The sequence below is a fragment of the Aythya marila genome (assembly GCF_965140915.1).
Source record: "Aythya marila genome assembly, chromosome: 1".
NCBI classification, from domain to species: domain Eukaryota; kingdom Metazoa; phylum Chordata; class Aves; order Anseriformes; family Anatidae; genus Aythya; species Aythya marila.
In genome coordinates this window covers 192,635,525-192,661,523 of record NC_139042.1, presented here as the reverse complement: position 1 = coordinate 192,661,523, position 25,999 = coordinate 192,635,525, and the positions used below count along the sequence as shown (strand labels likewise).

The 25,999-nt window shown below is 45.0% G+C and overlaps 2 protein-coding genes across 2 annotated transcripts in view; one reads left to right on the top strand and one right to left on the bottom strand.

Moving 5' to 3' along the window:
* Positions 1-1,565: 1,565 nt before the first annotated feature.
* On the top strand, positions 1,566-19,168 carry HBP1 (HMG-box transcription factor 1). Its single transcript, XM_082778489.1, has 11 exons — positions 1,566-1,597; positions 5,117-5,309; positions 6,453-6,687; positions 7,877-8,009; positions 8,780-8,891; positions 9,031-9,143; positions 9,470-9,626; positions 10,183-10,327; positions 12,683-13,012; positions 16,240-16,381; positions 18,056-19,168. The coding sequence occupies exons 1-11, from the start codon at positions 1,583-1,585 to the stop codon at positions 18,071-18,073; spliced, it is 1,593 nt and encodes a 530-aa protein (XP_082634615.1). The 5' UTR covers positions 1,566-1,582; the 3' UTR covers positions 18,074-19,168.
* Positions 19,169-19,312: 144 nt separating this feature from the next.
* The window catches only part of COG5 (component of oligomeric golgi complex 5), a 180,182-nt gene continuing 173,495 nt past the window's right edge, over positions 19,313-25,999 (bottom strand). Inside the window, exon 22 of the mRNA XM_082778476.1 lies at positions 19,313-20,015. Within this exon, the coding sequence (XP_082634602.1) occupies positions 19,901-20,015 (115 nt within the window). The 3' untranslated portion in view covers positions 19,313-19,900. The remainder of the gene's footprint in view (positions 20,016-25,999) is intronic.

Below are 25,999 nucleotides of genomic sequence, written 5' to 3'. Positions count from 1 at the left end.
TATACAAGTCTTCTGCCAAACCTCAATCTGGAAATGCAGGGTCCACGGTAAATTTTATGTGAAATAAAAAAGCAGCAGCTTAGGCCTCTCCCCAAACAGCCTAAAGGTTGTTTAGACATATACAGGAGATCAAAAGGGAAGGGGAGGAAGGAAAACAGCTTTAAAGTTAATTTTATTGTAGAGTGGTGTAAAGATGATTCCTGATTTACCACTTTTCAGTTTATTAAAACATATTTTAGAGAGAGGATGCTGTATAAGTTCTCTTATATAAAGATCTACCAGTTACTTAGGAAAAGCCTTAATTCTAGATACAGGGAAAACCTGAGCTTGTGGGATGTCGAGTTGGACAGTCGGTATTATAAAAAGCAGTCTAGTTTCTTCATAGCTGAGACTCAGCATTAATTTTCAGCTTTTTCCAGAGGCATGTGTTCAAATTGCGATGTTTTCAAGTAGGGAAAATGATCAGTAAAGAGCTGTTTTGTTGGGTAATTGAGCACCAAAGCTTTTTTTTAGTTAAATTCCCTCGGACTGATTTCTGATTTCAAACTATTGCCTCCTGGAGAAACCAAATCTCAGAGTCCAGAAACCTGCACGCTGGGTGTGCTTTGGTACTGGATGTAATTCCAGCGTGTGATTTTGTGATTATTTTTATTTTTCACCCCGTTGCATAACCCCCTGGACGTGCGGTAACGGCACAAACAGCCTCCCCCTGGCGGCCGCCGCAGCACACCCCATGGGGCTCTATAGGTAATCATGAGTCATTATTATTTACATGGGAATAGCTAATTTATTTTTTTATTTATTTTTGCTTGCTTGACCAACTAAACGCCAAGCCTGTTGTAGAGCCTACATTAAACTGCGACAACAGCTCCAGTGCGTGACTTAAGGCACCTTTATGTGACTGGGGTGGCGTTGAAAGCAGCGCACTGAGCTAATTTTCTCGGGAAATCCCGAATTTACAAAATCTCGGCCATCTCCACGGGTTGTTTTAAATATGATAATTTATTTTCGAGCTGTGCACGGACGTGTCACGCCGGGCCGCAGGAGGCCATCACCAGCCTGTTTGGTGTGTTAACCGAGCGGGCTGTGCGATGTTGTTGATGTCGCTGCAGGCGCAGGGGAGGTGTGAGGGTCTGAGGCAGCGGGGGGCGGCGGGGCCGGCCGCCATCTCGGGGCCGGGCGCGGTACACGTGTCCCTCAGCGCCTTGTTTACTATCGGCCGGGCGCCGCGCGGGGCACGCTGGGGGCTGTCGTTCTTCACCTGCCCAATTTGGCCGGCGGCGGCCGCGGCCGAGACTACAGCTCCCAGAATGCCTCGCAGCGAGCCGAGGATGGAGTTAGCCAATCGCGGCGCTGTCTGCGCGTGATTGACGTGCGGCGCGGTGCAATCAGCTGTGCAGGATAGTCAAAACATGTCCGCCCTCCGGGCGGGTTCCTGATGGGCAGGCCGCTCAGCTAATCGAAACCGGAGACACGTTGAGCAACGCCGCCTCCAACCAATTAACGACCGAGCCTGGTCAGCACGGGGCGGAACTATGCGGCGGGGACTCGGCGGGGGGGGGAAGCTGAGGGGAATTCGGTAATGGCGACGGGTCTGGTAAGTGCCGCCAACTGCGGGGCTGCCGCTGCGGGCGGCCGGCGGGGCTCGGAGGGGGGCGGCCGGGGCTTGGCGGGCTTTGGGGGGGTGGCGGCGGCCGCGGGCGGCGCTGAGGAGCCTGCGGAGCCCTCATCGTGGCAGCCGCGGGCGGGCGGCCCGCTGTTGTTTACCCCGCTCCGTGCCTCGGCCGCCCGGCGGCGCCGGGACGGTTCGGCGGCGCCGGGCTGAGCTCCGAGGGGCGCCTCCACAGTGCTGGCTGCCCCTCAGGGCGCTCCAGCGGCAGCGTCAGGCTGGAAAATGCGCTCGAAGCCCCTTCCCCGGCCCCTTTTCCCCTTCCTCAGGGGCTGGCGGCTTGGCACGGGCTGGGGGAGGGAGTGCGGCCGGCTCCTCGGCGGGGGGGAGGCGGCTGCGCGGGGAGAGGGGCGGCGGGGAGAGGGGGAAAAAGGGGGGAGAGGGGAGAAAGGAGGGGGGGGGCTGGCCCCCCCGGGCTGTTACGCAGTTGTGAATGAATGGGGCCTTGCGCGCATGCGCGCTGCCGGCGGGGAGTTTATAAACAAGGGCAGCGGCCAGGCGGGGTCACGTGGTGTGTGCGGGGGGGGGGAGGGGGGTGCGGCGAGGCTCGGCTGGGCTCGGCAAAGTTCGGAAGGGATCGGAAAGGTTCGGCCGGGCTCGGCTGGGTAGCGCTCAGCGGAGGTCGGAAGGGCTCGGCTGGGCTCGGGAAGGCTCGGCGAGGTTCGGCTGGGCTCGGCTCGGTGTCGCTCGGTAAAGTCCGGCGGGACTCGGCCGGGCTCGGCTCTCCTCACGAAGCCGTCCCGCCCAGCCCCCCCCTCCCCCCCCCCCCGCTCCCCTTTTAACGGGAATTATTTTACCCTTGGCCCTTCCGAAGTGGAAGTAGCTCCCCGTAGCCAATAGGCTCTTATTTAATATTCCCATATTTTCTTCCTAACGTCAGGAAGGGACTCGTTTTACAGCGCGGGTCGCCGTTAACGAACCCGTTGGGCTCTGAGGGAAGCTTTCTGCCAGCAGTCGCAGCGCTGCGTGCCGCCCCCACCCAGCACATTTCACAACAGCCTCGCGAAAACTGAACCAAAAAAAGGCCGTGCGAGCTAATCCATGACCGTTCCCTTGACGTTTCAAAACACCGAAAGGCCAAGGCCCAGGCAGGAAGCACACGCTGTTCAAAACAGCCTTTAATTGGGCAGAAAAAGTGCCCAGCTCTGCTTTTCTTCCTTTGAATTCGTTTGCTTGGGTTTTTTTGGCTCTTACATATGGGTGGCTTTGGTTTAGAAAAGTCCTCGAGCCTTGGAAGCCTGAGTAATTCCTCAAGTGGAGCAGGCGGCTTTCCCCTCACAGCTGCCCGTCGCCGTGGTGCCAGCACAGGTGTGCTCAAACCTGGCAGGCTCCAAGGAGGGGGCAATGTTCCCAAAACAACCCCGAGCCTTCCTTTTGGCAGGAGGAGGAGAAAGGAAGGGAGAGAAAATAGAAGGAAAAGCAAGGCAGATGGTGGGGGCGGGGAGAAGGACACGGACAGGCCAGAAAAACAAGGAGTGGCTTTGTGGAGCTGGCTACTTGGAGATGGTCGGCGAGGTCCTGGCCTGCGGTACTGAGGGCTGGGTTTGCTGTGCAGAAATGACTTTCTGCTCGATATTCTGTATTCTTACCAGTGGATGATAGAAGAACAAACTGCATTAGAGACACTGCTTAGAGGTGTAACACACAAACCATTGCTGGTGTATTAGAACACGCTCTCATTTCTCTTCCCTCCCTCCTCCACCTCTTTCAAGTCAGAACTGTACCATCGTGGCTTTATAGTAGTGACATGTCAGTAGTATTAACCATCTCTTTTATTCTTGGAATGTGACTTTATGTGCTTTTTGCGTATATTTAAGAGAAAAGGGTTAGAAATTTCCAGTAAGAGCCTTGACACTGCTGCTCACAAACTGTCCTTGACACTGCTGTGGCTGTTTGGAATAGCACATGCAGTTGCTGTTTTCTGAGCCAGGCTTACGTTGCCTTGTGCACCTTTGAAATTTCCCCCGCATCTCCATAACTGTGCTGGGATGGCCCAGGGAAGGGCCAGGTAGGCTGGGCAGGGCCAGGATGTAAGGCAGGGGTGGCACCAAATCGAGCCATGTAGGTGACAGGCTGCAAAGTGAACAAAACAGATTCTTGGAACGAGCGAAAACAGAGAATCCTGTTAGTGCTGGCTAAACACACACAATACTTTTAAATCGTTTATTAAAATAAAGTGGTTTTCATTAATTAATTCTCAGGGCCTTTATGCAATACAGCAGGGGAACTTGTATGGTGGTAGGCTTACTGTTTCACATGAAGGGAGGGACTAGCTTTTGGCTGTTGTTAGCTGTTTGTGTTTCCCTATCGGGGTGCACATAGAGGTCATGGTAGGCCACTGAGCTTTTCTTCATTACCAGGCTGCATTTTTTGCTATTTTGTGAGGGACTATTACTTTTCCAATGACGCTTTGTTAAGGTAGAAAGTAGTAGTGTTATGGTAGCTTTAATTCATCACCATCTGAAAACAAAACCACACCAGTATATAACCAAATGAATACAGACCGGATAACCTTGTTTGTCAGCGTTTAGAGACAGTGCTAGTACGGAATAATCATGGTTCTCTGGCTGTTGAAGATAATTCAAAGGCTTGCTGTTGGTGTAAATGTTACAGTACTGAGATTTGGGGAAATGAAACTGCAAAAAGTCTAGTGGTGGCTTTCTTTTGTTTCCTTTTGCAACCCACTTTGCGACGTTAGCAGTTAAATGTGTCTGAGGCTACAGCAGGAGCTGAAATCAGCGCGGGGCACGCAGGGCGGTGGAAAGGCCCCTGCAGATACTCCAGCAGGGAGAAGGGGGGCACGATGCTAAATGGCACGGGAGACCTGCTGGCGAAAGGCTGAGTCAAGCATCCTCTTTGCTTGCAAGGGCTGTGCCCCTGCTGCCCAGGTCCCAAGGTGCATCTTGCCTCTAGCAGAGCTTGAGCATGAGCAGTTTGGGGCAGGCCACCAGAGCCAGGCATAAGGGGCCCCTGGGGCCAGCAGCTGACTCAGAAGGAGCAGCCCCAGCATCATCAGGGTGATCTCTGAGGGGCCGGAGGGCTGCCGGGAACTGGGAAAGCGAACGTCACGCCTGGCTTGTAGGAAGGAGGATGCGGGGAAGCTGCCGGCTGGGCAGCCGAACCCTGGCCGGCAGGAAGGCGGGGGAGCAAAGCCTCCTGAAAACCACGAGCCCCCGCTCACAGGAGGGTGAGCAGGAACAGCCAGCGTGGGCTTACCAAAGGCAAATCGCATCTGGGCCCCTTCTATGGGGGGCTGAGTGGCTCGGTGCGCAGCGAGCTCTGTTTACGTGGGCTGTGGGAGGGTTGGGGAGGCCGGGACGCAGCACTCACAGGCTGTGGCAAGGCAAGTTCCAGCCACACGCAAGCAAACAAACTCCTTACAGCAGGAGCTCTGCTGTAGCGCTTAATTTAGGTGTACACAAGTATTTAACCTCTGTCTCTTTGAAGTCAGATACTTTGGAGCATCCTAACATGGTGTGGGAAGTGAAGACAAACCAGATGCCTAATGCAGTTCAGAAGCTGCTCTTGGTAGTGGACAAGAGAACTTCAGGGATGAATGACTCACTGGAGTTGCTGAAGTGTAATGAAAACCTGCCCTCTTCTCCGGGATACGCGTCCTGTGATGAGCACATGGAACTCGGTAAATGACGTGGCTCTCGGAAGAAGCCAATTCTGAAGCTTTTTTGGTTGCAGTTTTCCTATGGTGAGGTTACTGGGAGCCGACTGAATGAGGTTTCTGACTGATCTTTGACTTAGGTAGGGCAGGGAACGTGACAGTGCAGTGTGACGTCGGAAAGTTTACTATCACTTTTCCGTGTAACCTATTTCCAGCTCTGACACACTGGCTTGTTGACTTAATGTGTTCTTTGAACTTCGAGCTGCAAGTTTCTGCTCCTAATTTCCAGAGGAGGCTTTTTTTTTTTTTTTTTTTTTTTTCACAAGAATAACAGCTCAAGAGCTCCTCCTAAAGGGAAATTATGCTCCTTTAGATCAACTCCAAATAGAGATTCTGGGGTAGAAGAACATTTAACATCAGTTCTTACCTACTGGAGAAAAATAGTGTGCGCTTTTAAAAGGATTGATATGATCCATGAAATATTAACACATTTAATTGAAGTCATAAAGTAATTAAGAATAATGATACTAAGTCACATGACAGTATGGGACAGCCTTCTGTTATTAAGCTGGGTTCCCCTCTGTTATCCCGCATAGCACATGAAATACATTGATTATTGATAAGAATTCACCCCTACCAGGCTGCATACCCAGCTTTCACCGTTTCTGAGCTTTTAGGTTCCAGTTGACTGGTGGAACCCTGGGAAATCTCTCCCTTTGCAGTCTCAAACCTTGATTATTTTTAGTGACATACCTGCAAGAACAGAGTAACTTAGTTGGCTTTTGCCGAAACATTTAGTATTTTAGTGAGACGTGTTGCCACGTGCAGAGTTCTGACTAGTAATTCTGGTAGAATTCTAGTAAACTAGTCAGTCCAGTAAAAGGATTTATTTCCATGTTACCAAGGCAGTATTTTTATCTAGAGCTGCTTGATATTTTTCTTACAATTATTGTTTGAATGTATAGGAGACTAGAGATAGGGTTATTGCTGCGCATGTATTTCTGTAAGTGTTACAAACAGGGTTTGTAAACTGTTGGCAGTTGTGAGATGAGAAAATACAATTACTTGCTTCCTTCGAGTTTGGTTTTGATCTTTATTTGCAAGATTCAGTGTCAACTAGTGCTTACCAGTAGGTATAATTATGGCAATTTGTGCCTTTGTTTGCAGACGATCTTCCTGAGCTACAGGCTGTGCAGACAGATTCTACCCCACCTGCACTTTTCCAGCTTGGTGCCGATGTTTCACATCAGGAGTGTTCGAGGCCTTCATGGAACCAACATACCTCAAGCAGCGATTCGGAGAGCGCTTACTCGTGTGAGAATGGGGTGAACTGGTTGACAGAACTAGCAAATATTGCCACAAGTCCTCAGAGTCCTTTGATGCAGTGCTCTTTTTATAACAGGTACTGACATTCATTTCAAGTTTTAGCTCCAGGATTTGTAATATTAAATCTCCAGAAACATTTCCTTCCCTCTTCACGCCCTCTGCTCTCTGACTTTGAACTGCAGACCTGTTTTTTATCTTCCTGTGCAGTAACCTCATTCCTTTCACAGATGATTGCACAGGACTAGTTTAAGAGCCTGTTGCAAAAATTTCTTAATTGCCAGCCATGAATGAGGTAGGACAGTGTAAGGACGTTCCCTAACCACAGGAAGCTCAGAAATTATTGGCATCTACCTCATGCGAAGCAGCAGTTGAAAAATTAAGATGAATTTCTTGTGTTAATCTCTTAATATTTACTAGTGCTAATAGTCAGTAATACTTACTAGTGCGCTGACTTCAGGTGCTTTTTAATGAGCTAATTGGATATCTAATGCAATGTTATTATTTGCTGTTACTGTTTCAGATGTGTTATCTGTACTTTCTGGAGGGTTGGGAGAAGTGTTGTGGGATCTTAGGCTTCCAGGCTTCACCTTTTGTCATACGGCTTTGCTCTTAGGTTTATGATAAGAAAGTGAAATGCAGTACTGTTAAAAGTATTGCTCTTGGGATTTATTTGTTATGACAGAGCAGATGTCTCTCAGAATGGGGTATTCAGTTCAAGATATTTGTTACAATTTCAACATGGTGACAAGGAGGTGCTGCTGAGGAAGTAGTGCTGTCATTTGGGTGGCAGACAGAAGCTATGCAGCAATTACGCTAAACATTGCCTTTGCCTGAGGTTGCACCCTTTAGTCATCCCGTTTGAGTATTGTTGTGGGGGTGTTTATTTGGCGTTCGGCTCATGCAAACAGCAACATTTGTTAAAGTAAATTTGTTGTTCCTAGTGCCATTAATGCTGTCTTCTTGTTCCTTCCCAAGATTGCAGTGTAGATACAGCCATACATATACACAGTGTCACGTGCAATGAATAGTCACCTGTGACTACAGGATATCTGCTGCTTTTGAATTAAATAATTTTCTGTACTTACCTGAATTATTAAGTTTTCAGTAGATATTCAAAATCTGGCAGGATATTTATATGTACAGTGATTGTGCTTTAAAATTATGAATTATGAGATCTCACTAAATAAAAACAGTTTAGAGTAATGGTAGCGAAGTCTTGCATCGCCTTAATCCGAAATATTTTGAAATCTATTTTTCTCTTGTAGATCATCTCCTGTTCACATAATAGCTACAAGCAAAAGTTTACATTCCTATGCACGTCCTCCACCAGGATCCTCAAAGAACGATCCCAACTTCTCCAAGAATGATTTGGATGAAACACCAGTCAGACATGAAAGGGTGAGTTGTCCCGAAACATATCTAAAATAAGTAAAGATGAATGAGCAATGAATTAAGCTTTTTGAAAAGAGAAACTTGCTAGTTTCTCTTTAAGAGCTGTTAAGTTTAAGCTAGATTCTCTGATAGTTTTCATTTTAGTAAACACTGTAGGCTTGTTGTACTAAGCGATAGAGTGCGTAGTTTTGTAGAGGAGATTCTGAGAAAGCTCTGCTTCTCTTGCTGTTCCTTCTATAGCAAGCTTCTCACAATAATGTTACCTTGTTTGCTATCTTGAGAAGCAAGGATGTGGAACCATATCCTTTTAGACACAAAAATTGTCAGTCCTGTTTCTCCCTTTCCTGTGTATTCATGTCTGAAATTTGTCTGTTAATGACGTGTTTTTCCTAGCTATTTATCTAGAACAAACTTGTAGTTTTCTAGTAATCTCACTGCAGAATAACCTGTGCTTTAAGTGTTTTGTGGATGACTAAGGAATGATAGGTTGTAAACCACTTGTACTTTAGCCTAAGATGATCCAGAGGGGCTCAGATGAGTTTCAGGGGATGAAAAATAAAAAGTTCAGGACAGCACCTGTCAAGTACAGGACATGAGAATGCTCCATTCACATTTACTGTATTTCTTGAATATTTGTCTTTGTGTTGCATTCCTATTTGTGTTAAAGGCAGAATTATGACAGAGATGCAAATTAGACAATGTGCTTAAATATGTATAGGACCAACCTTGAAATCTCGCACATTAATACATCAGCACCATTTTGCTTTTATTAATAGGCGAATAGTGAGTCAGAATCTGGCATTTTCTGCATGTCGTCACTTTCAGATGATGATGATCTAGGATGGTGCCATTCTTGGCCCTCAACTGTTTGGCACTGTTTTCTAAAAGGTAAATAACATGCATTATTGAATAAGCATTTGTTTTTGTTTTGTTTTGTTTTTTCCTTTTTTTTTTTGTTTTGTAATACTGTCCTTTTTACATGCCATTAATCTATTTTTTCTCTTTTCCTTAAAAAAAATTGTATTAGGCTCTCGTTTGTGCTTTCATAAAGGCCGCAATAAAGAATGGCAGGACGTTGAAGATTTTGCAAGGTCTGAAAGCTGTGGAAAAGAGGAAAATGGCTCAGCAAGTGCCTACAAGGTAGCTGTTAGTGCATTTCAATAGCTGTAGCACAATACTTACCTTGCAATGTTATCTCTACACCTTTAATTACTATCTCTGGAAGATTTTATGCTGAGCTTGTCTAGTGCTGATCACTGCACTGTTTGATTATCTTGCTGTGAAGCAATTGAACTGAATTCATTTAGGTATGTTTTGAATGTTTTATTATTTTATTAATTTCAGTGAGAACACCTAGAATGTTGATATTTTGTAATATACCTTAAGATGACAAATAGACACTTGCAGTATACAGAGTTGTATGCTTTTTCTGAGGGGAAAATTCTGACCTGTATGCATGTTTACAGGGCTATGGTTCTGATGGTTTGAAGTTGATTTCTCATGAAGAAAGTATTTCCTTTGGTGAGTCAGTGCTGAAGCTGACTTTTGATCCTGGCACAGTGGAAGATGGTTTGCTTACAGTAGAATGCAGACTTGATCACCCTTTTTATGTTAAAAACAAAGGTATGCAATCCTACAAGTACACTTGGGTTTATATTACAACATTCTTAGAAAGTAGTTGCAGATTTTACTACTGTCCCATGTTGCTCGAGAAATCGATAAAAGCAATGTTGTAGAATCAATTTACTATCTTTGTAAGGAAAAAAACAGAATTTGAACAAACTAAAACTACAGAAATATTGTACATCACTTCAGGCAAGATTGGGTCAAGTATTCAAGTGGAATGCAGGAAAAGAGAGAAACTGGGGGGAGAAAGGAAAGCTGCAAATAAGGGAGGCTTTTCTCTCCAACTAAACATTGAACTTCTGACGATAAAAGTTCCCAGGTTTTGATTGTTGTTTTTTTTTTTTTGCTAGAATGAGATTTTACTTTAGATAAACATAAAGTATTTGCAGTAAGAATTCCCTGAGTAAGTGTTTCTGATTTTTTTTTTTGGGTGAAAGAAACTACATCAGAACACTGCTATGAAATGGTGTCACTTAGGCATATAGGATTGCTCCGGTTAAGAACTAGAGAGATTGTCTGGCCTTCTGTCTAATTTAACTCTTTACCACTTCAGGTTGGTCATCTTTTTATCCAAGCTTGACTGTGGTACAGCATGGCATTCCATGCTGTGAAATGCATCTTGGAGATCTGTGTCTACCTCCTGGACACCCTGATGCCATTAACTTTGATGATTCAGGTGTTTTTGATACATTTAAAAGGTAATTTTTGAATAAAGTGGCCTCAGCGGTTTTTATATTTAATGAGTAGGCACCTTAAGTCTGCAAGAATTTGAAGCATTACGTAGAGCAAAGAGAGAATACTTCTGGTTATAGAAGATAAATGAGGGGGAAAACAAAGTCGAAATGATCAGGAAAGCTGTGTAGTTCTGTGCTGTGCTAAACTGCAAAGGAATTTCTTGGGGTAATTTTGCAGACCCTGCTTCTGATAGTCTAATACAAATCAGATAAAACAGCAAAGAATATATCACTTGTACAAATCTTTTAGGTGAAGTGGGGTAGGTTTCAAAAACCTGGTAGTTTTTCCATAATAGCTTGTGTTTGCCAGCTCTTAACGCGTGCTTCAGCTGCGTACCTGAAACTGCCTGAGTAGTTCCTTAGTAACTAACGCATGTACGGCTTTAGAATACAGTGCTTTCGTGATTTGTTCTTTTCTTTGTAGATTCTGCTATTTGTGGTTCTTTCCTAATAGAGCAGTAACATCTAACTTGAAAGTTTGATTGAGGTTTGTCTTGGTTTGAGCAAGAGATTTGCCCAGATGACCTTCAGAAGTGCAGTCCAACAGAATAATTCTAAGGTTCTGAGAAAGGAAATAGGAGTACTCATAAAGATCTTCCATACTATTTTGACCTTTCTAAGTTTAGTAGAACCCATCTTTTCCTATGATGTTAGCTTCTTTTTAGCATCTGATTTTAGTCCAGTTGCTTTTTGTTATTTTTTACAAGAGAGAGAATTTAAAACGCTGTTTGCAGTTCAAGTTCTATGAGCTCTTGAATGTTTTCAGTGGGAACTAACAGTGGGTTCAAATTGTTTGAATTCACTCATTTGCTGCCTAGGCTTTTTCTTCTTACTAACTCCTGTTCCTGAACTTTCTTTGTGGAGAGCTGATAGAGTCATGTTTATGTCTTACTGAAGGCATTGGACTTGTGTCTCTTTACTCACCCTGCAGCCCAGCTGAATACTGTCTGGACACTTCAAATTCCTTATCTCTGTTTTATTTTGGGGCAGAAGAGAGTAAGTCTCTGAGAAAGGAGCATGCAGCAGCAGCTGCGGTTAACAGGACAGAATTAAATAACAAAATCCTGTGGCTGTGTTAGGAGGAGATTAGGAAAGCTGCTGGGCTGTTTGGAGAACAGGGAGGTCCTTTCTCATTATCTTGTAAACTGGACTGCAGGGTTGTCAGCGTTATCCCTTCTTTGTTGCTTTTTCCTTCTCCAGGAGATTTTGGTGTCAGTCCTTCAGTCTCCACCCTTGCTTTTGGTTCCATCCCACAGAAGGGGCCTGCCTGCACAGATGGGTCTGGGCTGTAACTTGCAGCATTTATTTCCCTGCTAGTAGTTCTGGTCTGTGCTTGGAAATAAATACTTTGCCATAAATTGTTTAACTACAGCCTCATTCAGCAGTGGGTGAGAGGAGCCTCAGAGTTACATGCATTTATCTTTGGTCTGTGGTGGGAATGTAGCATCTTAAAGTCATGGTCAAGTAGCACCTTTATAGGTGCGTTTTCCCCATAAAGCATGCTAAAGACTTCAGCCTGTGTTTCCCAGAATAATCTGCTCACACCCGGTAGTTCCTGAGGTGATAACAAGTAGTCTGTGCATCTCCTGTAGTGCTTGGAGTTTTTGGTCAACAGAAAAATAACAGTTTGTAATATTTGCAGGTCTAAGTGGTATGCAAACAACACGTTAAGCTGTTGAAATAGCTGAAATACGGAGGGATTCTCACATTTCTGTCACTAGAGGGCAGACATTTGCCAGCTTTTAATTCAATAGTATGCAGTGTCACGGGCTTTTAAACATGCTAAGCTTAGTGGAAGATTTGTCTGTAAAACAATTCAAACTGAATTGTCTAGAGCAGTTATTTGTACAAGAGTGTGTATTACATTGTTTATTTTAATGCAATTGTTTCGTATTTGTTACTAACATTTACACACAAGTGAACTCAACACCTGTTCTCCCCAGAGCAGCTGTCACTTTCGGTACCTATCGTGCACTGACCACACTTGGGCTGCAGTCAGGGCAGTTGCGGAAAGAAAAGAATTTACTTCAAAAGATTGTGAAATCTGAAGACAGTGTATAACTAATCATTAGACAGTTGGGGAGTTGGTAGTACCCAGCAGACCTTGTAAAGCAGCAGCCCAGTGTCACTTGGAAAAAGCGTTAGCTCATCTGCCAGACTCTTTTTCTTCACTTGCATCTGCATCGAGCACAAACTCAAAGCACAAATTCACCCAAAAGATCCCAGACTACTAGATAGCACAGCTGGAGAACGAGCAGCTCTCTAGGGCTTGTACCTACAAAATGCTGGATCATTTCATAAGATGTCTTTTTCTTCTAGTTATGATTTTACACCAATGGATTCCTCTGCAGTTTATGTGCTCAGCAGCATGGCTCGCCAGCGTCGCGCTTCTCTGTCGTGCGGAGGATCAAACAATCAAGATGCTGAGAGATCCGAGTGCAGTACTAAAAACTGTGTGTCTACTGCATCAGCACATCTTTCCTCCAGTTCTTTGTACAGCAAAGCTGGCAAAAGCCACAGCTCAGGGACTGCAAGTACTGTGAGTGCCACTTCTCCAAACAAGTGCAAAAGACCAATGAATGCCTTCATGCTTTTTGCCAAAAAATACAGAGTTGAATATACTCAGATGTATCCAGGGAAAGACAACAGGTAATGGTATAAAAGTGTGGGTTTTTTTGGTTACTGGTGAGCTAGCAGAATCAGATCTTAACCCTGACAGCATGTTGGTAAATATTCCATGCCCTAAAAGCGCTGAACCTTCTGCTGAAACTTGCAGGAAGTCATATGTCTTTGTGTCTGGGGGGAGGGCACTTGGTTTGCTCTTTCGTTTTTACAAAGATGTTTGTTATGTGGATATTGAATCTGAATGTTTTGTGCTAGTTGTGCCTGTGTAAATGTAAACTAAAACACTTGAATGCGCACCCATCTTAAAATCAGACTTTTAAAAATGTATATAACATGAAAAATGTTGCCATAAACATTTCATTTCATATAAAAATCCTTGTGCTGAATCTGGTGAAAGTTAAAAGCTGGCAGGGCTTTGAGAGGCTTTGGGTATTCCATCTTGTTCTGGTGGGGAGGCTGTAACTGCTGCTGAGAAATAAAACCCTGCCGTACAAAGAGCCCTTCCCTAAATTCCAGCCGGTCTTGTGTGTGCTGGCTGCAATGTTTCACAGTGTTTATTGTAACCTCAGTGAGGCAGATCTGTTACCCTCAAATTCATTGCAACTGTAAGCGAGAAATCAGATAAAAGACAGCCAGGAAAATTGATGATTACTTAATTAAAATGCTGATTTTAAATGGGCGCAGTGAACTGGAGCCGCAGCTGGATGGATGTGGAAATAGTTTGAATATTTCAGTGAGAACATTGAAGTTTATGAAGGAAAGTGGTGTGAGTTACGAGTAAGCTTCAGAGTACGCTGCTCCCTTCTTCCTTTGAAAGCACTTTCTTGGCACCCATAAAACACAAAATAAATCACTGAGAGTTTGCTAATTGGTTTTATAGGCATTCAGCTACTGTTGCTTACGTGTTGCTGGGGCATTCGTTAATTGGGCTGCTTGGAGGCAGCTGTCACGCTTTGAGAATGCACGTGTGTGGGTTTCAGATTACTGAGGAGATCTTAGAGTTGGTTTTATGTAGTCCCCACTTCTTACACTGGAATTCTTATATTATTACAGCATTTTGTGTTGTTTATGGATATGAGAAAGGACAAAACTCGAACTGTTCTGAGTTAAACTGCCTGTTCAGAGATAAAGTGGCTCAAGATGCATCACGAAGATAGTGAGCTGCAAGCATTCAAAGCACATTCACGTCATGCTACGGCCCGTAAGGGGACTTCAGCTGTCATTAGGCTATTCCAGATACTCTAATTTCATCTCCAGATACTCTTGCTGTAGCCATAATGTGTGTGTTCAGAAATACTTGAGTAATTTGAGGCCATGTACATTTTAAAGATAAAGCAAATCCCCTAAACTGTGTTTTAACAGCCTTTGTTAATGCTGAACATAATTACTGAGTGAACCTGAGGCATTCTCCAGTTCTGTTTTACAACTCCTTGTGAGTTAACTGCAACACGAGGGCTTGCATCCTCCATGGTAGCGCATTGCTAAAATGTTATTGGGCTCCTTCCCAGCCTCGTAAGAGGAAAAAGGCAGTGTACAGGGCGTGAAGAAGTTCTGATGAGGTGCAGGTAGGATCAGTTCGTTCTTGTTTCTGATCAGGAGAAATAGGTCTCAGTTATGGCAGTAAAATTTCTCTGTATGCATTTTGCTTTGGTCTCAGCAGTTCACTCACAGAAACATCTCCTTGGAGAAATGAAGCTTTTTGTTTGCGTTAGATTCTGCAAGCTTTCTGAAACACACAGATCTGTACTCACTGCTCGTGCCTCGCTGCAGCTTGGCTGTGGAGGTACTATTTTATTGTGTGTTTGAAATACAAAGATTTCAGATGCTGCATGTTTATTTGTTAATGCAGGGCCTTTTTCAGCAAACCTTGCTCTGGTCACAGTGTTCTTTCCTGGGAGGGTGAGTGGCCCACACAAAATGTTGACAAAACCAGATGCTGGTGCTGTTGGTGTGCCTCCGGATACTGCCAAAACATGAAAACCTGCTAATTAAACCGTGTGTGTTTCCTTCTAATGGCAAACCAAGCGTACTGGTTCTTGCTTTGGGACTTGGTGTCGATGGGGTCTGGTTGCTGCTGGAGGGGTTTGCTCCGAGGAGTCCGCAGAGCATTTGACAGCCCAGGCTTAGCGGTAGTGTCCTCACCATGCTCCCTTCAGGCTCTGGGCTCATAAAAGCCTGACCAGTGCCACGCAGTATTTTGGGATTAAAACGCGTTTTCTTGCGGGCGTGGTGCAGAGCAGCCTTCTTCAGACTTGCCATCTCTGAAACGCTGTGGAAGTGGCTGATGGCACTGCTGGCTTCTGTCAGAAGGCTGTGAGCAGCTTCACTGCCAGCAGGGAAACTGAGATCGGAAAAAGCAGATTGCTTTCAGTTGCACACCCCTTTTTATCTTAAAAGTGGTCGTGCAGCCTTCGTTATTGTAAGCTGAAGCCAAAGCACACCTACCCGGTAGCTTCACAGTTGTTGCTAAAGCAGCGATGGTTTATAGAGGTCTTCATTGAGCCAAAGGATGGCATTCGCATTTTAATAGAATATTGATCCAACAGTTAAGCAATATGGCGTGATGATGTGGGGAAACACTGTCCAAAGGTCGTCAAGTTTGTAAGGAGGAGGAAAAAATTCATTCAGCTTTTGGAAGTGACGATGGGTGTGTTAGAACAAACGGTTCTTCCTGCGTAGGAACGTTAGCACGGGAACTTACCAGTATGTTCTGCCCACTCGTGTTCTCCCCAGCACGGATTAAAAGGGGAGAAAGCTACATGGATCTGTTAAATAGACCCGGGGATTTGCAGTTAATCAAATCTTTGTTTGGCTGAGGTCATGTTCAGATCATTACCCTAATTATTAGAGAACATATTTTCAGCAACGCTGCCAGATAATCGTGTAACATGAAAGTAGAGCAAAGCAAATGTGAACTACCATGTGGCGGGGGTTCGCATCAAGCTGATTTTTTTAACATTCCTATTCTGCTGGCTTGTGCAAGTTGCTGTGTACTCAGATAGACGCCCTTTGAAATTTTAGAAAGTGCATTGACCCGTGCTCAGCGAACACACAAGTCTCAGCTGTTTAACTGAAAAAAAAGAAGTAGGAGAAGATGATCAGAAACGTGGTTGTTTAAAAAAAAATGTTTTTCTTCTGTTTTGTTTTGTTTTGTTTTTACACTTTTGCTTTTTTAAAGGGCTGAGATAAAGGAAAATGAGGGTATTTCTACCATCCTGTCCTGACCACAGTCTGAAACATTTCTCTTGCAGAGCCATAAGTGTGATACTTGGTGACAGGTGGAAGAAAATGAAAAATGAAGAAAGACGGATGTACACACTAGAAGCCAAGGCCTTGGCGGAAGAACAGAAACGTTTAAATCCTGATTGTTGGAAACGAAAACGAACAAATTCTGTATGTTCTCTCAAGCTGTTTTTTTCATTATGCAGTTACATCTGCTCATATGGTAGCTGCAGAGTTTTCTGCTTGTTCAAGATATGTTCTGCTGTCTCCGCCTTTTCTTGGTAGACCAAACCTTCATTTTCATTCCCACGTTGTGTAACCTGCTCTGGGGCACTTGGCAGGAGACAGAGAGGAGACGGTCTGTCTCTGGGAGCTTGTGAGAGTTCTCTGAACTCCCTTGGCCTGAAAGCAAGCATCCTTGTGAAATACAGAGGGAAGGGAGTGACCTCTTGGTTGAAGTAACTGAGTTTGAGGTTGTATGTAAAATAAATCTGTCAATTTCTCCAAAACCACTAAAACCTCTACAGAGTGCTTCTCTGTTGTGATTCAGTCATATCACATTCTCCTTTTACTAACGAAAAAGCTTTTTCTTTACCACTTTTTTTAAACCCTTAGTTTTTATCAGCATGTACGAAATCATTGAGAGAAAAAAAATTATTTTTTCTTTAATCACTTTCATTTGTTATGCTTTAGTTGGAAAATACAGTAGATAATTCTTGTGCAGGGAAGTAAGTTTTTTCCACTTGTAAGAAGATCATCAATTTAAGAGTTTGCAGCAGTGTTGTTAGTAGTTGGTGGATGCATTAGGTAAGATGAGGGCTTTCAGGCTAACCTGCAGGTTCAGACAGGCAAGTAAGTTGGAAGGAAAGGTCCTGTGAGGTGCACTGAGCACCATTCAGCAGCCCTTTTGTGCCTTTTATGGCATATTCTTGGAATTTATTGCATTTTATGGAAGCATCACGTGTGTTGTGGGCTTGACAGGTCTAAGATTTTGATCCTCAAATTGCCACCTTTTATTTTCACATGAAAATGAGTTTATTTTCTCAAGACCATGTGCAAGTGCTGCTATAAGACTGAATAAGAAATGCTCCAACTCCAAGTTCCTTCTTCACTGCTGTACATAATTTGTGCTGAGCTTTCAGTCCCTTGTCGCAGAAGGTTTCAGCGAATCCCAGCTGCTGGGAACAAGCTGTTTTTCTGTTCACTGTATCATCCCAGATGTTGCACTGCATCTTATTTTCATCTATAGTGACAGCCCTGTGTGTTTCATGTGGTTTTAGTTAGAATAACTATTTATTAATACTGTTTTTACGCTTCTGGAGTCTTGGGCATTGGCCTGTGAGCTCAAACGTTCTTCACACTTGCACCTCTGAGCTTCAGGGAACGCGGTGGGTGTGCTGGTGTATAATTGAGAGGAATATTTGGGTTGGCCTCAGCAGAATGTGTTTCTTACCCACTACAGTAGGAGTTTCCCTGTTGTCGCAGGGCCTTCGGGCCGAGATAATAGGATCTGTGGAACCTATTACCTTGGTGTTATACAACAGCAACAGCAGGAAATAAGTTGTTTAATTGTTTTTCGTGAACTAAGCATTGCATTCACAGCTTGGTTCCTTTTCCAAATAACCATAGTTGACTCCACACTGCAACAATGAAGTCTGCTTGGTCTTTTGATGACCAGGGGATAAAATCATCTGGTCTGGCCTTCTCTTTTCTTCTGAGTAACTGACCAAGGATTATAAGTACCTGTAGCTCTCAAAATAAGTGTTTGCTACCTTTAAGATAATGGCTATTTCCCTTTGATTGGTAACTGCTGACTTGTTTTTCTCCTCTCTTCTCTGTTCTCAGGGCTCACAACAGCACTAAGCCAGGATTTTGCTGTTAACTCTCTTTACAAAATGGCTGTTGCTTGATGGCAAGAAGACGCAAGATCAAGGTCTTACTATTTGTTGTGAATTTGTGTGACCATAAAATATTGGCACCATCAAGTCAGAAATGAGGTAGTAGGAGTGCAGATTTGCTTTTTACAATAGAACATTAAGTAAGCTAAAACTATCAACATTTTAAACCAAATTGCCTTATTTTTCTTCCAAACTTCATATATGTATCAGGTAATATAGGCTTGAAAATGGATATCCTGTGGTGCTAAAGTACTTTAGAAAGAGGCGAAGGAGATGTGTATAAATGTTTATTTTTAAAAGAAAATGTACAAAAAAGGGGAATTTTAAAATACGTAACAGCTGTTTCTATACATTGATTCTTATTGCTGATTCCTATGTATTGCACAACCATATTATTAATTACGATTCTCGGATCTGGGAGTTTCTGAAGTGGCAAAACGAAGCGTCAGCCTGGCGCCTTCCCAGTCCGCCCAGATGCCAACACGTTGCCGGGCCGTGGTAAATGGAGAGCGTAGTGTGATGTAGCACGGGAGCCGCTTCTTGGCTTGCCATCTATAAACCCTGAGTCCACGAGTGAGATGTGTTTGCACCCGCTGGCAGAAGCAGGAGCTGTTCTTTCCGATGAAAGCAATGGCCCAGACCAGGATGAAATGAACGAATAGCATTATCTCAAGAAAAATGGTGCTGTCGATATTGTCACCATCATAGTTTTAACTTTGTGTTTTGTCTTTGCCACATACTCTCCGATATTTTATTTTGCCATAAGACATCTTTGTGGTGGGGGCAAACTTTGCACTTAACTATACGTGCAACACTTGCACTTTACTTTTTTTCCTCCAACTGTCTAAAATTAGAGCAGCTGCAGTAGGATTACAATTGCTTCTGCTGTGAACTTTTACAATCATGGCTTTTCATGTACTAAACAGCTGTGTGTTTCTTTTTTTTTTTTTTAAATCACAACTGTAAATTTCAGTTTATGACACGTCTACAAGATGTTGCCCCTAAGATTTTTGCACACTATATTCTTGTATATTATTTCAAATAAATTCATTTAAAATTCGGTGTTGTGTATTTTGTAAAACGAAGACCAGTTGTTAAGTCAGCCCTACACAGATAAGCAAATTCTGTGTGAAAGTCTGCTTCACAAGGACCCATCCTAAGTATATTTTGATGCTTTGCTGTTAGGAAGCTGCTGAAGAATCTTAAATACTGAATTCACGATTGGATAGTCAATGTTCTTTATTACACTTTGAGCCAGAAGAGAGTTGAAATCAATATAAATTATTCTCAAGTGACAGCAGTGCAATAGCAAATGATTTTATGTTAGTTGTAAGTATTTTTCCGTGTGTTAAAATTAGTAATTTTTAGATAGAAACTGATGATTCTAGCATTTCAAAAGCACAATTTTCTGAATAAGGCTAAAATGCATCCAACTCCTTAAAACTATGCTTATAGGAAAAGAGCTACTTCCTTATTTGACATATTCAGCAATTATACTGTAATATTTGAGTATGTTCTAATTTTAAACCTTTCTAAATTCAAAAGGAATGCTGGAGTATGATTCATTTTTATTAGATGTAGATGTACAGCACATAAAAATGGTACAGTTTCATAACATTTGTGTATAAATAAGTTCCTATAATGAGAAGGTAAAGCAAGAAGAGAGGAATTTCACAGGAAATAGGTAAACACGTCTCATTGTAAAGCTTGTGATATTTGGAAGTAATTTACATTAACCCCAAGTATCCCTGTGGCACGACTGCATTGCTGTCTGAGAGTTGCCCAGATGCTGTCACTGGAGGGTTGACATCGCTTTCTGCAGCAGCTGAACCATGATGGGATAGATGGGGGCAAACTCCTTTCCTTCTCGCGTTCTTACTGATTGAACGTATGCTTCCAGTGCGCCTCTAAAAAGAAAAACCAGCAAAGTAGTTAAAGCAGTAAAATAGTGTACTATAAAAAGTTCGAGATAGGAAATTAAAAACTTTTTTCCCCTACTAAAGAATTTTACATGTCTGTGTGGAAGGTAGCAGTGAAGAAAGCCTCTACAGAGCTCTACATAATTGTTTCATGATCTTTCTCTCCTTTCTTGCATGTTTTGAGGAGTGAACAAGTTAACATTTAAATAATCAGCAGCAGCATGTTGCAGATGGCTTGAAATGACAGCTCTGACGCACAGACTCAGGCACATTGCTGTACTGGTAACCTTTAGAAATGAAAAGAATAGACTCCAGCTGCTGCAGACGCTGAGAGTACAACTCAGAAAATGAAAACTGGGACACTGGTGAACAACTGAAATGCCTTCAGGTGATTTCCTGGCTAAGTCTTTTGAACTGCTGTCCTTTGGGAAATACTGGTCTAAACCGGAGACAAATCGCATGCATGCGGTTGTTGTGTAGCTTTGTGGTGTTTTTCTTACGTGTTGTAGGATGTCACACATAAAAGTGGTGTGCGAGCTACACAAATACATTTCACAGCTGAAAGGGGCAAAGGGGCAACTGTGAGCATGTGCATGTCTGTAAAGAACCTGCTTTACAAGCACATGGCTGCAACGAAATCAAGTGGTCTTGCCGAAATTGTTCAGGGGGCCTAAGGGAACGTTGCAAAGCCGTGCAGACCTATGGCAAATGAAGCTGATGGGAAGCAAGCAGGCCCTCAATTAGGCAAAGCTAAGGAAAGGAGGCATTCAAAACTGACTCAGCCCATTCCTCTCACCCTAGGGGTTAGGGGTAAGGTGGGTGATGTGGGACGGGAGAGTCCCATATCCCTGTACGAGCCTACCGCAGTGGGAGCCCACACGTGAGCCCAGCAAACAGAGAAGTTGGTAGGATGAAGTGGGGTCACAACACACTCCGTTGCCTCTTGAGTGACAGCATCTCTAAACCTGCAAGGGATCTGAACTGCCCGAGTGAAAATTAAAAATCACCCGAGTCAGAGCTTTGCTGGAAATCTTCAGCAGAGTTGATTCAAAAAACTGGGCTGCGTTCCTGAGGCCAGGAGCCTGTGCTCAGTCTGGGGGAGCAACGAGTCCAAGCTTTGGGTTCTGAGAAGCCGGAGGGCGCGATGAGAGCCCGGCCCCGCGGGCTGCACCCACATCAGCACCACGCAGGGACTTGGGAGCCACACGGCCACAGGGTGCACACAGGTGGCTCACATCTGCAGCCAAACTCCCTGCCTCGCATACTACAGGAGTCTTGATGCACAAAGAGAGCCAAGTGTTCAAATGTGTGTGCAAGGAACCTGAGGCCTAGCAGCCTATCTGCTGCTGAGCACAGGCTGGGAAGGCAGTGGTACAGCACGAGGCACTGCCCTGACCCCCTGCAGCCCCGTCAGATGCAGCCGCTGGGCTGCAGGTCCCCTGCGCTGAAACCCAGAGCTCGTTGTCCAAGACCGAGGTGATGGAAAAAGAGGATGGAGTGAATTACTGGAGAGTCGAGAGGTTTCAGAAGGCTGCGGTGACTGAATGAAGAACCAGGCCCTGCTGCTGGCCTGCATGCACTTGAGGGCTCTTCACCTGTACTAACGGCTTACTACTGAGTTACCACTGCCTGGTCCACACCTGGTACCAACACACTCTCAAGAGCTGCTTTGGTTTTTTTTTTGCACGTAGCATACACCAAGAGAAAAGTTAACCCCCTTCACAATCAGAAAGGCGAGGAAAGAATATTTTACCTAGCCAAAATAAAACTTTCTACCCTTGGGCAGCTCCCTGAAAGCTTCCAGCCTGCCCTTCCCACTGGTCTCCTGGGGCCTCGCAGGGTCTACAGGGACAGTAGCAACAACTGCAGCACTGCCAGCTGCAGCCCACGAGTGCTCCACGTGCAGCTCGCCTCGCTGCCAGCATAGCCCATCAGCCAGACTGACCGGAGATCAGCCACATCCTCAGGTAAGCTTTGAATAACGAGAGGACAAGATTAGGGGGAAGAGACAGCAGGCTGAGGGCTTCTGAGGTCACCGGGCCTCTGGTGTGGCACTGAGGGGCACAGGCAGGGCACATGAGGAGCAGGCTGAACTCAGCCTCAATGGGAGATGCAGGCAGGGAAGGCTCAAGGGTCCTACCATGACGAAGGGAGATGCTGCAGAAGAGCCAGACGTGTATCACAGTCCTGCTCAGGTCAGCACTCAAGAGCGCAGGTCAGCAGGGATCATTAAACACGTCAGATTTTAGTTTCTACACAGAATAGTCGCCTATACTTAAGCTGAGACACTTCTGTGACAATTTTCTTGCTGTAGCTGTCAGTTATTCATCTTGCAGATCTTCCTCCCCTCCCACTCACCAGTGCCCCTGTCTTTGCCTCGATACATTTCCCCAAAGTTTGTTGGTCCCAAATAGTTTTGAAGTCATCGAAAGCTGCAAATAGGAAAAAAACACAAAACATATTGACCTGCTTAACTTAGAAAGCTCTGACACCTCTTGGTGAAGCTGTGGGATGGCATCGCTGTCCAGATGGTAACACTGCTGCCCCTTTCTGACTTTGATTATCTCCTTGCTCAAAAAAAAACCCTTGAAAAAGATGACAGAGATCACCAGATACTTTAGCTGAAAGGGAGAAGCAGCTCTACCCTAAAAGCAGCACCCGAAACCACTCACTGTCAGCCCTTGGTAATCCTTAGCCAGACTGCTGCTCCCATCAGCTCAAACAGGCGGGGATGAGATTTGGGCTACTCCAAGTGCCAAACACCAGCGCGAGCCTTGCCATCACCCCCTCCAGCAGCTTTGGCCTTTTTTCTCTTTCCTGTCTGAAACGAACCTGATTTACCTGGCAGGATGACCGGCAGCACTGGCAGGTGCTGTCACCGCGTAACTCACAAAGCAGCTGAAGGAACTGATTGTGAACTGGTTCTGGAGGTGGGCCAGGCTCAGAGCTGCTCAGCCCCTTCTCCTTCCCCAGCACACAAAGAGCTGACGGAAACCCATCTTCATCAGCTCTCTTGTTGGGCTTTCTCTTTTACTGGGGCTTTGCTGCCTTGTTTCAGAGACAATGTCAAACTTCATCGATATCACCAGCGCAGGAACATCTTAACTAATTCTTTTCCACCCAAAAGCCAAACAATAATTACCATTCCAACACCATGATGTAAATTCTCAGGCGGTTTCCTAAAACACACCTTGTACAGTTGTACATTAAATAATGAAAAAAAACAGCCTTCTCAGTACTCTGATACTACATGCGTTCACTATTTTCCCACATCCCATGTTTGAATCTCCAGCAGAAGTATTTAAATGCTGTAGAGCAGCTGAAATGCAGTTCAGAACCAGTGATGGGCTGGAACCTGGAGCTCCATTCCCTGCCTGGTGACCCTGGAACAACTCCTGATCAGCCACCATCGGGCCCTTAGCAGCTCAGGAAACTCCTCAGCATCACTGCCCGTGGCAAGGGCATGGTGGCGATGTGCCAGGAAGCCTGGCCTTCCCTTTAGGGACAGGAGCCCTGCTGAGGAAAGGTCCGGGCAGTAAAACGGCAGAAATTACAAATCCTGAGAGAAAGGGTATTCAAAATCCAGGGATTAACAGGAAGATAGCTTTAGAAGTGCAAAGGAGGATGACCAACGCAAATGGTCACCAAGCAGACGTGATTTCAGATGTACATTTTGGATGGGAATTTAGTTTCTCTGAAGATGATTACCTGATCTGGTAATCCTGTGTGGGATTTCAGGACTGCGACACACAGACACAAACCCTGCAGGAGGGTGCTCGGGGCACAGCACGGTGTTGGCTGCAACACGGCCAGACGGCAGCTCAGGCGGGCTGGGGTGGAAACCCTTCAGCAATACACTCCGCTGAAGCTGCTGAGATGCCTGCATGGCTGTCTCGTTTCAGAGATAAATGTGTTTAATAGCAACGTTAACGCCCGAGATGCATATTTTACATGCTATTTTTGCACACTTTACTGGTCCTAGATCAAACAAGCCTTTGTAAACCAAGCCATCAGCACAGCATCCGATTCAGAGGCATCATTTTCCCAGTTAAAATATCTGTATTGCAAGAGAGAGACTTGCTCCTGCAGAGGACACTGTAAAAACGCTTGTGCATAAGTAATGATGGGAAATAAACAGCATCATGGGTGGAAACGGTATCACCACGTCTGCAGCACAGATCGCAGCTGCTTTCATGTAAAAAGATGGAATTTATAGTTATATTACTGATGTTTAAGAAGATGGAAGAAACCCTGTTTATGTAATACACAAAACACGCTCTTGAAGGGATTAGACTAAATAATGCCCTAAATTCAGCATCTTCCAGTCTAATAAAGGACATAAAACCTGCTCGGCAATCTGTTTCTATTTTAAAAGACGAGCTCTGGTATACATTACAAACATTGTTTGTAGAAGGGAGCTATGGAAGGAGGCTTGGTGGGCTGTTCTGCATACATTAATGCTTCATTAAAAATGCCATAAGAAGTAAGGAAAAAAAACCCTCTAAGTTTAAGATACCCTCCCACATACGGAAAAGGATTTTAAAGCACTTATTAAATTACTTCACTTGCTTGAGCAAAAACATGAGCTTTCTTGGAAATCAGGACAAGCTGATTATATAAGACCCAGATAGTTCTTTTTAAAAATGTTATTTCAACGCGTGGAGATTTACATCTACTGCAAAAAGTGGGGAAAAAAAAACACGTGTGATTTGGGCTGTGGCTCTTCAAGGGATCTTAATGCGAATCATTTGGAATTACTCTAATTAATTAGTGAGTATATTCACGTTGTGAGTACCGGTGCTGCCCTCCTGGGGCTCCAAAGGCTGAGGCTGGGCCCTTCCTTTGGCTGGGTGCTGCTGCAGGGCCCTGCAGACCCCGCTCCCAGTTGGTGGGGCAGCCTTTCCCTGAGCGTGCTGTTAAAATCCCGTTTGCTCTGCGGAGTGAAGTCGAAGAGGAACGTGGAAATCAAGCAGTGTGAGAGCACACCTGTCTGGCACAGGATCTATTTAATCGGGCACTACACAAGTTGCTGGAAAACCAGACAGTAAAATCTGACAGCACCACCTATAGCGCAACAGCGACATCGCTGTTTGTTGGAAATTCCCTACCGGAGAGCTTGGTGGAACTGTGATTTTTGTTTAATGACCGAAAATAACTGCCCCTGAGCACTTTTATGGACATGCAGGTGCTGGCCAGGGACGTGGGTGGGTGCACCCCTTTGCAGGGTGAGAGCAAAGCCACACGAAGCGGCTGCCCCTTGCGTCGATGGGAGCAGAAATGCAGCCCGGTGCTGATGTTTGCAGCAAAACCATTGTGCCTCTGTGCCTAGCGGGGCTGGAAACAGCCTCCAGGTGCTGATTTCAGGGTGGTCCCCAACCCTGCCAGGTCAGTGGTCAGTGGTCATTGCTGCTCGGGATATCAGCTCCTTGTGCAATGAACTCTGCTGCTCGCTGCAATGGGAAGGGGTGAGCTCGAAGAATTTACCCATGAGCTGTCCTTGAGGCTGGCCCAAATGCTGCCACGTTTAACAGAAATGTTTCTCTTGTGGGAGATAAGCTGAGTTACATAGGGAAAGAAGGGACAAAAGAAAGCAAAGGGAAGCACCCTGGCTGCTTGCAAAGTGCTCCCTTCAACACCATCCCAGGCTCCGGGACTGTGCCTGCAGCACAGCCACCTCACCTGGCTGGCAGTGCCACAGGGCAGCCGGCTGCCCCAGAGGGCTCCCGTGCTCCTGCCTGCTCCCCCTCCACGGAGCAGAGCAAATGGAGCTTGCAGGACACAACGCAGCTGCCCTATTTTAGTACCTGCTTCGGGAGGAGGTGAATCAGCCCCAGCAGTGCCGGGCTCTCTTCTGGCTATAAAGGGAGACGAGCTCACACATCCCTGGCCAGGTAAATCCCACCCCTCACGCCGAACACCAGCAGGCAGAAGGGCACAAAAATGCTCAGTGCTCCTGATTCACGGCATCAACA

What these genes read in the sequence shown, in the direction of transcription:
- HBP1 (XM_082778489.1), top strand. An exon ending in TGATGAGCACATGGAACTCG is followed by an intron (nt 5,310 to 6,452) that starts GTAAATGACGTG and finishes CTTTGTTTGCAG; the next exon opens with ACGATCTTCCTGAGCTACAG. An exon ending in GCTCAGCAAGTGCCTACAAG is followed by an intron (nt 9,144 to 9,469) that starts GTAGCTGTTAGT and finishes GCATGTTTACAG; the next exon opens with GGCTATGGTTCTGATGGTTT.